Source organism: Terrapene carolina, unplaced genomic scaffold (genome assembly GCF_002925995.2).
Source record: "Terrapene carolina triunguis isolate 2854851 unplaced genomic scaffold, T_m_triunguis-2.0 Scaffold66, whole genome shotgun sequence".
In the NCBI taxonomy this organism is placed as follows: domain Eukaryota; kingdom Metazoa; phylum Chordata; order Testudines; family Emydidae; genus Terrapene; species Terrapene triunguis.
This window is the reverse complement of record NW_020664417.1, coordinates 84,434,053-84,446,888: the sequence shown is the minus strand read 5'-3', so window position 1 is coordinate 84,446,888 and position 12,836 is coordinate 84,434,053. Positions and strand designations below refer to the sequence as shown.

The window sequence follows — 12,836 nt, the reverse complement described above, 5'->3', positions numbered from 1 at the left end:
AGTCTACCTAAATAAGGACTGCGGGCCCACGGTACTAAAGCTTGCGTCCGCCCTGGAAGATGTGGTTATGGCGTAATGGTTTGTGAATGTATGTATCAATGACCACACAGCAGCCCTGCAAATGTCAAAATATGGAAATGTCACTGAGGTATGCTATGGATGTTCCTTGCGCCCTCGTAGAATGAACTCACATCTGCTGAGGGAGCATAGCCGAGGCTATTTCATATGCATTTTTGACGCAGGATGTTATCCATTTGGAGATCATCTACAAAGAGACCACATGACCCTTCATGCGATCTGCACATGACCCAAACAAATGAGGTAAAGCATGAAACGGTCTAGTCCTGTCCAGATAAAAGATGTCCATCTGGACATCTAAGGTATGGAGATGCTGCTCCTCCAGAGATGAGTGCGGCTTAGAAGAGAACACAGGTAAATATACCATGTGGTTCAAATGAAACTGAGAGACCACTTTAGACAAAAATTGTGAGTGGATCATAGAGTCACCTTGTCTTTGGAAAATTGTGTATAAGGAGGCTCTGCTATAAGAGCCTGCAGCTCTCACACTCTCCTTGCAGAGGTTATCGCTTCCAGGAATGCAGTTTTCTGACACAAAACAGAAAGGGACAAGCCATCAGGGGCTTAATGACCACACAGAAAATCATTTCCATTTAGCTGGATAGGCCATCCTAGTGGATGCTTTTCTACTGTTAAGGAGGACCTGTTGGACAGCTGCCAAACACTGCTCTTCCTTCTCATTCAGCCATACAGCAGACACACTGTGAGATGCAGGGAGCTGAGTGCAGGATGCAAGGTGTGCGTTGGTTCTGAGTGAGTAAGTTGGGATGGGGAGGAAGCGGTATGGAAGGCTGAATAGAGTGCGAAAAGGTCGGACAACCAGCACTGTCTTGGCCATGTTGGGGCGATGAGAATGAGCATGGCCCGATCTGCCTTGAGCTTGAGGATGATCTGAGGTATGATCAGGATTGGGGGAAAGGCATACAGGACAGCCAACTGCCAGATGAGGTGGAAAGCATCAGACAGGGAGCCTGTACTTGAGGCCCTCTTAAGAGCAGAACCGATGACGTTTCCTGTTGTCCCTTGTAGCAAACGGGTTGATCATTGGGATGCCCCAAGCAGTGAAGATGACCCAAAGGTCATTTGTCTTCAGGGACCATTCGTGACTCAGGGAAAAATACCTGTTGAGATGGTCTACGAGATAATTCTGAACCCCAGGCAAGTGAATGGCTATCAGAGCAACGCATCTGACGAAGTGGGCAGTCACCCACGAAAGCTTATGCTCCAATACATCTGTTAGTCTTAAAGGTGCCACAGGACTCTCTGTGGCTTTTTACAGACCCAGACTAACATGGCTACCCCTCTGATACTTATCAGAGCAATATTCTCCTTGATGCAGAACTGCCACAGCCTGATCGCCTCTAGGCATAGCAACCCAGAGTGTGCTCCCCTTTGTTTGTTGGTTCACATATTACATCGTGGTGGTATTGTCAGTAAGTATGTGAACCACTTGAATCTGTGACATAGTACCAAAAAGCTTGACACGCATTGTAGATGGTCCAAAGCTCCAGCACAGTTTGGATGTATCTGAGGCCTCCTGCTCCAATCACAGTCCCTGTACTTTCAGTGACCCCAGGTGCACCCCACAATCCATCAGGGAGGCATCGGTAATAAGTGACTTGGTTGGCAAGGGCAGGACAAAGGGAATGCCTTGGCAAACCTTCTCTGGACGCATCCACAATGGCAAGGAGTCCAGGACCAGTGAAGGAAGATGAACCAGTTAGTCTAGGGGATGAAAAGTAGGAAGGTAGACTGTCCTCAGCCACATTTGAAGGGGGCAAAGATGCAACCTTGCAAACTGGATCACCTGCATGAAAGCAGACATGTGGTCCAAACTGTCATGGAAGGCTAAGACTGCAGACTAAGGCAAAGATGATGAATTCTCTGACAATGGTTGGTGGGCAAAAATGTTCTAGATGTCGTGGACTCTAACAGGGCCCCAATAAACTCAATTTTTGAGTGTAGGCTAAGGTTGACTTTCTGGTGTTCAGGATTGAGACCCAGATGGTCGAGAAAGCATAGTGTGGTGCCAACATGAGTAAGAACTTTGTCTCTGGATTTGTCTCTCAGTAACCAGTTGTCCAGATGTGAATTCCCTTCTTCCTGAGATATGCCATAACAACAACAACCGTGCATTCAGTAAAAACCTGGGGGCTGAAGAGAGGCCGAATGGAAGCACTGTGTACTCAAAGTGGTGTTCTGCCACAACGAATCAAAAGAACTTTCTGTGGCTCAGCAAAATCATGACATGAAAGTAGTTGTCCTGAAGGTCCAGAGCAGCAAACCAGTCATTCTGAGGCAATGCAGGAAGAACAGTCGATAGAGTGACCATTGGGAACTTCGTGTACCTGATATATTTGCTGTGAAGGTCAAGGATGGGTATTACCCTTCCCTTGCCTTTGGGTATCAGGAGTAGAAGCCATGACACCCGGTGTTCTGGTGGAACCTCCTCCACTGCTCCCAAAGCCAGCAGAAAACGGACCTGCTCAAGGAACAGTATCCAGGGGGCTCCTGAAGAGGGAGGGGAAGCAGGTGTGGAGAGGAACTTGGCATAACCCAATCTGATGGTGCTTAGGAACCAGCTGTCAGTGGTGATCGAGCCCTAAGCATTGTGAACGTGCGCCAGCTTGTCCCAGTGGGGAGAGATGAGAAGGGAGGAGCAATGACTGGAACAGTGTTCTAGACCAAGGAGTCAAAATGCATGCTTGAAGGGTGCCAGGGGAAGTCATGTGGACTGGCCGAACCCCAAGCCCAACTGATTTCTGATCTCTCTCTTTCTGGGGTAGTTTGGTGCCTTGGAGGAGGAAAAGGCTGACCAAATGGGCACTGAGGACAATATTGCTGCTGCTGTTGAAGACAATAGCGGTGCCTCTGCACTGTTTTTTAATATGACTGCTCAGTAATCAGGCAGTCAGATTCTGAGATGCTAGGTTGCCATGGAACAGATTGCCCTGTGATAGTAAATCCAGAGTGAATTGTAGTGGTAGTGGTGGGGCTGCAGACAGGTCTGAAAAAACAAGGTTGTCTGGGCCAGGGCTGGTCAAAATCATTGTAGCTTGCTGTTGCTGCGACTGTTGGATCTTGCGTGTTATCATGGGAAAAAGAGGGAATGCAAATAGAAGAGCCTTTGGCCACATGTGGGAGAAGATGTCAATTCTCCTGGCCGAAAGATCTCTGCTCCTGCTTTAGAAGTTATTTGTATTGGTGTTGGAGCTGGATGCAAAGAAATCCCATATTAGTTTCCCAAAAGTCTGGAATATGTGGTTGACCTCCCTCTGGTGGAGACATCACACCCCTTGGACTGCTCTTCTGTGGCTGAGGTATCTTCCATGGAATTCAGTTTCCCTTTGATATGCATGGTTCGAACTGACAATGTTTCTCTCAGCCTAACTGAAAAAGGTTATGGTTTTCGTTTGTAACAAGCATGACTGTGTGCCCCCTTGTCCATTCATGTATGTCATGGCAGTGGTATTGTCTGTGAATACAAGTATGTGTCTGGAGTTTAAAGTGGGAAGGAGTGCCGAAAGGGCTAGACAAATCACTCGCAGTTCCAAATGATTAATTGTATAATGAGATTCTGTCCCTGACCTTGTACTATGTGTTGGGTTCTGTGAACTCCCATCCCCTCAAACTAGCATCCATCATTATGGTGTCCCTCTTCGGATGTAACCACCATCTGAGGGACCATTTGCTGTGGAAGGAAGTCTTACAGAGAGTAGGGGAGCTCAATATGTAGTAGTGTAAACAATTGAAATGAAAATTTGCCCATGAGGGTAGGTATAGCACGAAAACGAATATAGTACTATGTAGTAGTAAGTCCTTCATGCAGGAGTGTGGGCTGTGAAGGATCTTGTATGTTTGCTCCATAATCCATGCCTGCCTGTCTCTGGAGAGGAAAGCCCAGAGTGTGGAGTGTGGTGTTCAGTAAAACCCCTAGGTATTCTATGGTCTGTGTAGGGATGAACTGGCTTTTCTTTGGATTGATTATAAACCCATGCTGTTGAAAGGTATGTACTGTCAATTGAGCATCCCTGACTGACTTCTGTAGGGAAGGGACTCTTACAGGATAACATCAAAATGTAGGGATGCCACTATTACCAGCAGGACCCTTCTGAATACTGTAGGGATGGTGGCATGCCAAAAAGAAGGGCATTGTATGGCATGTGCAGAGTGTACTATGCAAATTGGAGGTACTGTCTGTGGGTTGGAAAGATGGGGGTGAGGAGATATGTGCACATCAAGTCCATGGAGGTTAGGAAATTCCCCAGTGTGATGGGTGCCAGGGTGGATTAAGCGGTCTCCTTTTGGACTTGTGAGAGTGAATTGACTTGTTGAGTCTTTAAATCTAGAACAGCTTCTTGATTATTGAGAGAGAAGAATTTTGGGGCAGAAGGTCCTTCTAAGTTCTACGGCATAACCCTGGAAATGATGTCTCTCCCACATTTGTCTGTGGTGGAGGCAAACCAGGTGAGAACAAAAAGAGATAGATGGCCTCACAGGGGAAGGTTGTGGAGCCATTGATTATTCTTAAGAGCATTCGTGGAGAAGGTGTGTCAAAATTTATTGGAGCTGGCTTTCCCCCAACTATTCTTAGATAATCTGTTGTGTCTCCAACCATATCTGTATGAAGCTCTATAACCTTGAATGGGCTGCCTAGAGTGAAAAGACAGGTTAAAAACTCTTCTGAGTTTGTTAGGGGAGCTCAATATGAGGAGAGGAGGAGGAGACAGATTTTTTTGGTTTGTCCTGTGATTTGGAGCAGGTCTTTCTATTGGTTCCCTGACAAAGTTTTCCCCCGAGGACATGAAAACCGAAACCTGTTCTGTGGAAATAGCTGCCTTCCATGTCAGTGGCCAAATACACCCTCTTGCCACTGCATTGGACACCATTGATCAGGCGGAGAACCTGAAAGCATCTGAAAGCAGAGCATATATTAGAGATTTTCTTTGAGGAGCCCAATCCTTTGGATCTTTTCACTTTTTTGGGAATGTCTGAGAGGATTCAATATAAGCAAGAACTGCTTTGGCAAAAATAGGTGGCTGTTGCTGAGGCACTAAGTGGTGCTGAAGCCACTTCATAGCCTCTGCAGACAACTGATTCCACCTTCTGTCAGCAGGAAGCCCCCTTCGGTGGGGAGGACAGTGTCCTTGATGAGAGTTGACACGACTCCGTCCATTTTAGGTAAAACCACCAAGAACACTTTTTTTGACTGGTGGAAGTTATAGATTTTTGCTCTTTTTGTCAGACTCTTTGACTTAGCCAGGTTTTCCCGTTCCGCTTTTACGACCTTAAAGTGTAAGGCCAGGATGAGAATGTAAGTGTCAGTTGTAGAGTTCACTGGAAATTATTTATGGGTATTTTGACTCTTTGACATCCTCCTCATCCTCCTTTTTGGCTGACTATCAAGGAAGATAACCAATAAGGCAATTGCTTTTCTCAGAATAGACTTATAAAACTGTCCAGGGAAAAAGAGTTCCTGGTGATCATCTTGGATTTCCTTCACCTCAGATTCTTTATTATCTGCTTTCTGGTCCCTTTTTTCCACCACCTGGACACCAGGGAGAAGGATGGGGAAATGGATGAAGAGTGGCCTGTATGTTTGTCTCCTTCTGTGCCCGTTTCTTCTGTGGGATGAGGGCCCTAAGATGGCTGCTGCTGAGGCTCTGCCAAAAGCCTGTTCTAAAATAGCTGCCTGGCTCCAAAATGGCCACATCAACCCCCTCCCTGTAAAGGGAGGAAGGGGCAGTGGTGGAATACTGGTTTCTCTGTGATACTGTTGGTTCTCGTTACCCCTGAGGGTCAGAGGGGGTGCAGCACGGCCTGTGGCAGGTCCCTGGCTATATGCGCTGCCCCTTGTCATGGTGCTTTGTCTGCTGGAGGGGTGACTGGAGCCCCAAGGAGTTACCCTGAGCCAGTTCTGTTGGCTGGAGCTCCTGGATCCTCCATAGTCTGTCCTCCTGGAATGGGACATCTGGTGATGCAGCCAGTCTGCATCAGTGGCCATGGAGTGAGCCCCTGGTGGCCAGGGCACTTTTGTCAATGTTTTGTCTTTCTGGACCACTCGTCTGTCCACAGCTGCCACCATGCTATCCTGTTGGGGTGGGCTGGTGGCCTGCTTTCTAATCATGGTATCACCAAGGTTGAGGGTGCAAAAATGAACACTTTCCCTTTTAATATACTTGGCCAAGGGTGCTGAGCACAGGGTACTGACCCTGCCCTTTCCCTTCTTTTTTGCTTTTTCATCCATTGCCAGGAGCTAATTTGAGAGGAGGCGCTTGGTAAAAAGCCACAAATGCCCAGAACCCTGTAGAGTAAATTTAAATGACCTTTAAAAAGCTAGTAACTCCAAACTAAAAGAGTGGAGAGCTGAAGGAAAGAGACCCTAAAACAAAAAGGAAAAAGAAGAAACGATTAATCAGGTTATGGACAGTCTACAGAGGACCTGACTCCTAGGCTACTTTACCTTTGGAGGCAGAGAAAATTCTGGAGGGGATCTTCAGTGGGAGGAATTATCCGGAGGGTCAACCCAGCCAATCAAAACATCTGCCTCCTACAGTCTGGGGGACTGAAGAACCCATCCCTTGCAGTGAGAATACTGGTGGCTGTTTTATATTCGCTCCAGTGCAATAGTGGAAGATTTCTCTAAATAGTTTGTGTAGAAAAGGTCACTCAAAGCAAGATTTCATGATACACTGGTAACTACAGTTTCTACTATTGCTACTACTAGTAGAGCTGCACCAGTAGTGAATTTTGTCCATAAAATTTGCAAATGTAGATGCAGTCCTAAGTTATCTGTGGCATGTGGTATAATAGCAGGTTCATAACAGTTCTTGTTCCAACTGATTAGGAAAACCTTGTGACAAGTTGCATGAAAGCACTAGCTAAGTTTCATTGTAGTGTGGTCAGGCCAAAAATGGTAAGAAAAGGTTTCGGTTGTCCTGATTTATACAGGCCTTACCACAGGTTTACACTCTGTAAAAGGGGTTAAAACAGTTTGGCCAGCAAGTGTGGAGGTGTTAAAAGCTGTGCTCTAGCTAAGAGACCTACGTTAAAATGTGTTTTGAACTCACTTCTAAATGATTTGATTTCGTTCTCACTAGTTGGCCAAATAGTGTTAGAATCTGGTTCAGTTAAAAACAATTTAAGCTGTGCTTACCCAGTTGTTAAACTCCAAGGACTGTGTGCAGTCCAAATTATTCTAATTTCAAAGGGTATGTAACCAGTTAATTACATAGGTAGCTATAAATGCGCTGGATGTCCATATGGCAGTTAACCATGTTTTGCTTTTGCCATCAGCCTAGGCTTATAGTCTTCCTGTAACTGTGGCTATTTGACTATGTTGGCTCGTCTTACTTTCTCCCACCAATCTGGGTGATAGGACCTCCCAAATATATTACTCCCTATAGTACTAATGTGCATGCCTTCTGGACACTCTATCCCCTGCTGCAGTAGTATAAGAGGGCTACCCAGATTTCCCCACAATGCAGTATTACAGACCCCATTTAAACAAACATCGTAGATGTGGATGTGCACAAGTTGGACACAGTTGCGCTGTGAAAAAAAGTTGCTCTGTAGACACAACTTGATGGTTTTGAATAACTGTGTCAGATGAGTGACATGGCCTGCTTGTACATGCAGTTGTTGTCCTTCATGACCAAAGATGACACAAACCTGCAGTATAAATGGTGCCTATCTCTGGAAGGGGATAAAAAGAGGGAGTTGTTATTGTCATAAGGTATTTTTTTTTAAAGCTATATAGATTGACCTCTTTAGAGAAGCCTGAATCCTACCATTCTATCAATTCTCTTGATAATAATTTAAATTGAGAAGGGTGGAGATTCTTATATTTTGACTGACATGAAATGCTGCTAATGATAACTGCTGGATTAAAGTCACTGGCAGTTGCCATGTTGAGAGAGAAGCTATTTGTTTTAGCGGTAGTATGGAAAATACTGAGCTAAGAAGTGATTTTGTCTTGAGGAATTAACATATCATCCTATATATCAGCAACAGTTGGGAATGAGCAGCAAGGGAGAGAAGAATTAACTATAGAATTTGGATCCATTCTGATTTTTCGTATGTCCTTTTCACTAAAGGGACAATGTCGTCTTAATCTATTTAGTTTTTTAAAAATGAATTAAAAGCAATATTGGGTCCTTGAGTGAAAAATAGCTTGCGTCCGTCCCTAAGTCCTCCCATCAACTTTGGTATTTTTATCCCTGTATGTTTCTATTTTTTAAATGTTTCTCTCTCTCCTGTTGGTTTCTGAAACACACAGAAGCAGGAAAAACTAACTATAGTGAAACTATACACAGAGCTGTCAAATGCACAAAGTAAACTGAAAATAATTTTCTCTTTTTTGGGTATAGTTATCTTAAGTGTAACTTGCAACAATAAATGAGTAAAAAATTTCAAACAGGTGTTTTTTAAACCTTTAAACCTTTGAAAACTTTTAAGTTCTCAAAAATAGCTTTTGTGTGGCAGCATTGTCAGCTTCCCAAATATCCTTTAATGCAGCAGAAGGCAGTTGTCTATCTTATGACAATCTTTTAAAATACTGGATTTAATATTCAACTCTCATAATATTAGAAAAAGTGCCAAGATTTACATTTTGATCAGTACAAATATATATTCTCTTTTTAAAAGCAAAAAATAGTTTAAGCTAGATGTGTGCATTTTGTTTGAATTCCTTAGAGTCTGAGACCCTCTTGTAAAAAAAATCTTACATTTTGCTGCTGAGCTGTAATGTGACTAACGAGAACAAATGAATTTTCTAGTACTTTGTAGATGAGATAAATATTTGGAATCTCTGTTTTCTTTTAATGGGGCACCTATTGTTATTTGAGTCTTGCTCTCGGGAACTAACAGAACTTGCATTATATTGCAATAACCATAAAACATCTGACAGCCTTATGTAATAGTGTATTCTACTGACCCCCTCCCTCCCCAAAAAAATCAAACTGCCAACTACACTATAAATAGATTTTATCTGATTGAAAACATATTTTCTCTCTGAGGAAGAATTTATATGCCTGACTGTTAATTGTTAAAATAGTGACAAAACACAATTTATAGACTTGTTTATGTCACTGAGATGCCATCTATATTGCCATTTCTCTCGTATTGGGAGGGGGTTAGGAAGGAACTATTTAATAGATTAATAGATTTTAACACCAGGAGGGGTCATTATATCATCTAGTCTGACCTATTGTATAACCCAGACCATATAATTTCACTCAGTTATTCCAGTACTGAGCCCAATTACTTGTTTTTATCTAAATCATGTATTCCAGAAAGGTGTTCAGTCTTGATTTGAAGACATCAAGAGATAGATAATCCACCATTTTCCTGGTAGTCCGTTCCAATGATTAATAACAAATATTTTTATTCTGAATTTGCCTGGCTTTAACTTCCAGCCACTGGTTCTTGTTATGCCTTTCTGCACTAGACCAAAGAGCCCTTTAGTGCCCAGTATTTTCTCTCCTTGAAGGTACTTATTCATCAGGATCAAGTCACCTCTTTATCTTCCTTTTGATAAACTAACAAGATGTAGCTCTTTTAGGCATTTTCTCCAGCCCACAAATAATTTTTCTGGCTCCTCTCTTTACCCTCTCCAATTTTTCAGCATCTTTTAAAAAATGTGCACACCAAAAATGAACACAATATTCTAGTACGGGTCTCACCAATGCCATACACACAAGTAAAATCACCTTCCTACTCACTACTCCCCTGTTAATACATCCAATGCATTAGCCATTTTTTGCCACAGCATCATCTTTGGAACTCATGTTGAGGAGTTTGTCCACTATGAAACCTAAATCTATTTCAGTCACTGTTTTCCAGGATTCAGACCCCTATTATGTAGTGCATTCTTCATTCCTAGATGTCTGACCTTGCATTTGGCTGTATTAAAACACATTTTGTTTGATTGGGCCTACCTTACTAGGAGAACAGATCACTCTAAATGACTGCCCTGTCCTCATCATTATTTACTATTCTGCCAATCATCATCTCCAAATTTTATCAGCAATTATTTTCTCTATTTCCTTCCAGATCATCATACCAGCAGTTGCTCTTGTTCTCCAACTGTATTGCCTCTACAGAGCCACATGCTAGGAGATTTGTGCTTAGCCACATGGTCACAGAAACCTTTTGAGCAGTGATTGGCAGTTGAGAGGCACACACAATTGTCTTGATCCCTATTTTCCATACACTGAGGATACAAATACCCCTTTCATTCCCCCCCTTAAGTCTCCCAATTTTTCTCCACTTCTTGAAGCACCTTTTTACAGGTAGGTTCTGAAGGAGAATGAACAAGGGGGAAGGTCAGTGTGGTTCTTTGGCGGCAATACATTTGGGGAACAAGAGTTACTGTTTGTCTGTAACCCCCCTTTCTTCTTCATTACCATTGCTGCCGCAAAGCCCCAGTGTAGAAGACTGACTAGCACTGACCATCCAGAGGTGGTGCACTGAAGGGGGACCATTGCTAATTGATTAACAATTTGAACACTATATTCCAAAACCTAGAAACTGCTCTTGATACACCATTGAGCAAATAGTGATTCGTGAAGGTGTGACACACAACCCCCCCACCCAGAAATAAAATAAAAAAAAAAAAAAGTAACAGTCCTACAGATTTCAGATAAGGACATACAGCAGGTGCATGCTATTAAAGATGTTATCTCCCTAGTTGAGGGAGCTCTGACACGTCCAGGCAGAGGAACATCAGCTAGTTTATAACATGACTGGATGTGTAGTCTTATCCACCTATGTAGCCTCTGAGTTGACTTAACTCATAGATTTTTCTCCAAAGATCAGAAATAGTCTATTTGATTTTCTGAAGAACTTTATTTTGTCTAGTAGTATTTAATTTCTCTTACCACACACCTCCCCATATGGTGGTGGATTTCTGGGAAAACTACAGGCAACAATTTAAAGACTGATTGAGGGACACACGGAGAGTACCGCAAGGGCACGATTTGAGATTTGGCTTACACCACAGTGGGAACAGCCTTATTGGTGCAGAGCTCTGCAGGATCTGTAACAGTGGGCTACAATCTTGCCCTAAAGTAGCAGTGCCTTGTGATGAGATGTTTACTGCAGCTATTGAGTTAGAATTCCAAGTCCAGGATAAATATATTTTTAACAAGATGAGTTCTTCAAAGACAGCAACCAACCTCTCACAATAAAACTTTGGTGCTTAAAGGGTAAGAAATATCTGGATAAAAGGCTAATATTCTGCCTTGCATTATGTAAAGTTAAACCCTTGTTAAAAACAAGGAAATTCCTGGGTCTTTTCCAGAAGCTCAGTAGTAACTTTTTCTAAATGATATAACTGTAAAAATGCACTTTCTTAAAGCTATGGTAGGATAAAGTTGGTTTTTATCAGCCCTAGTAGACATAACTTGATCAAGAAAGGGCTATAGAATTTTAGGCCCCAGATATAGTTTAACAGTTGTATGAATTTAATGTTGAAAAAATATTTGTATTTCAGAGCTGAAGAAAGACCAGTTAAGAAAAGAAAGCTTCAAAGCTGTAGTTTCCAAAAGAAGAAACTAAAACTAATGGAAGCCATGTTGGAAGAACAAAAGAAGTTAAGCAGAGCTATGGAAGAAACCTGTAGGGAGGTGCGCAGGATCCTGGATCAGCAAAACATCATTCAAGTTCAAAGCCTGCAGCTACAGGAGAGAATGATGAACCTACTGGAGAAAATGATCTCCAAGTCTAATGTGTAGTTTCCTTTGTGAATGCTGCTTAACTACACTATTTAACAATGTTATAGAAATCCACTATCACACACCTTATGTGTGTGTCTGTTGCCCTTTTCCCATGTTTTCTAAAATCTTAGTGTAATCCTAGTGAAACAAAGAGAACAGTTAATGCAGGGTGAGAGCTATCCAGGATCTTGTGGAGTTAAGTAATAACAATGAGGAAATTGGTGCAATATATACCTAATTGTAACTATTTTTGTACTGAATGGTTAAGGGACGAGTAGCTCTGGGAAATGAAATTTACTGTACTATTTATGCTAAGGTCAGGTATTCTTTTACAAGCAGCAGTGTTGTGGACTGCTTCATACCAAGGTCTGCAACCTGACCTACTGTGGGAGAATACAGTAGTGTATTTTCCAGACACATTCACTGCATTTCTGACTTTGTCCAAGCCAGACTCAGTTTTGAAACACATGCAGTGGTTGTGTGGTGTGAACTATGATTCTTATGAAGAACTAGTTAAGATCACCAAACACATGTCATTTTAAATTCCATGCAAAAATGAATAATGCTCAAAAATGAAATATTAAATATCTACCCAAATACACTTTTGATAAAAAAAAATAAAAACTATATACTGAATACTAAACTGTATTGAAAGTACTTGAAGTTGCTTTTGATATTAAATGTATAATTTTTTTCATTTTTAACTGGAATCTGTTGACTTTATGATCAACGAACAATTAGAAAACTGTTTATTCTCTATCATAAAAGAAACATATTGTACAGCGTGTATACTATATATACAGTATATATATAAAATCTCCCTCAAGTGAAATAAAGACAAAGATAACCTTATTTATTATTTGCTGGGCAGATAGTGTGCTTGGGATAGTGCAAAATAGTGGAAGATATTGCTACTGCCCCAAGGAGTTTTCATTCTAAAACACAATACAGAGATCTAATACCCTGAATGACCCAAATATATGGCTATCTCAAAGTGTGCAGAACATTTATTTTTAATAACACTTTTCCAGAACAATCTCT

At 42.1% G+C, this 12,836-nt stretch overlaps 1 protein-coding gene across 2 annotated transcripts in view; it reads left to right on the top strand.

Moving 5' to 3' along the window:
- Positions 1–12,419, top strand: part of MSANTD1 (Myb/SANT DNA binding domain containing 1) — a 60,003-nt gene extending 47,584 nt beyond the window's left edge. For both annotated transcript variants that reach the window (XM_024214914.1, XM_024214915.1), the window contains exon 4: positions 11,573–12,419. In XM_024214914.1, coding sequence (XP_024070682.1) covers positions 11,573–11,813 — 241 coding nt within the window. In that variant the 3' untranslated portion in view covers positions 11,814–12,419. The remainder of the gene's footprint in view (positions 1–11,572) is intronic.
- The last annotated feature ends 417 nt before the right edge of the window (positions 12,420–12,836 follow it).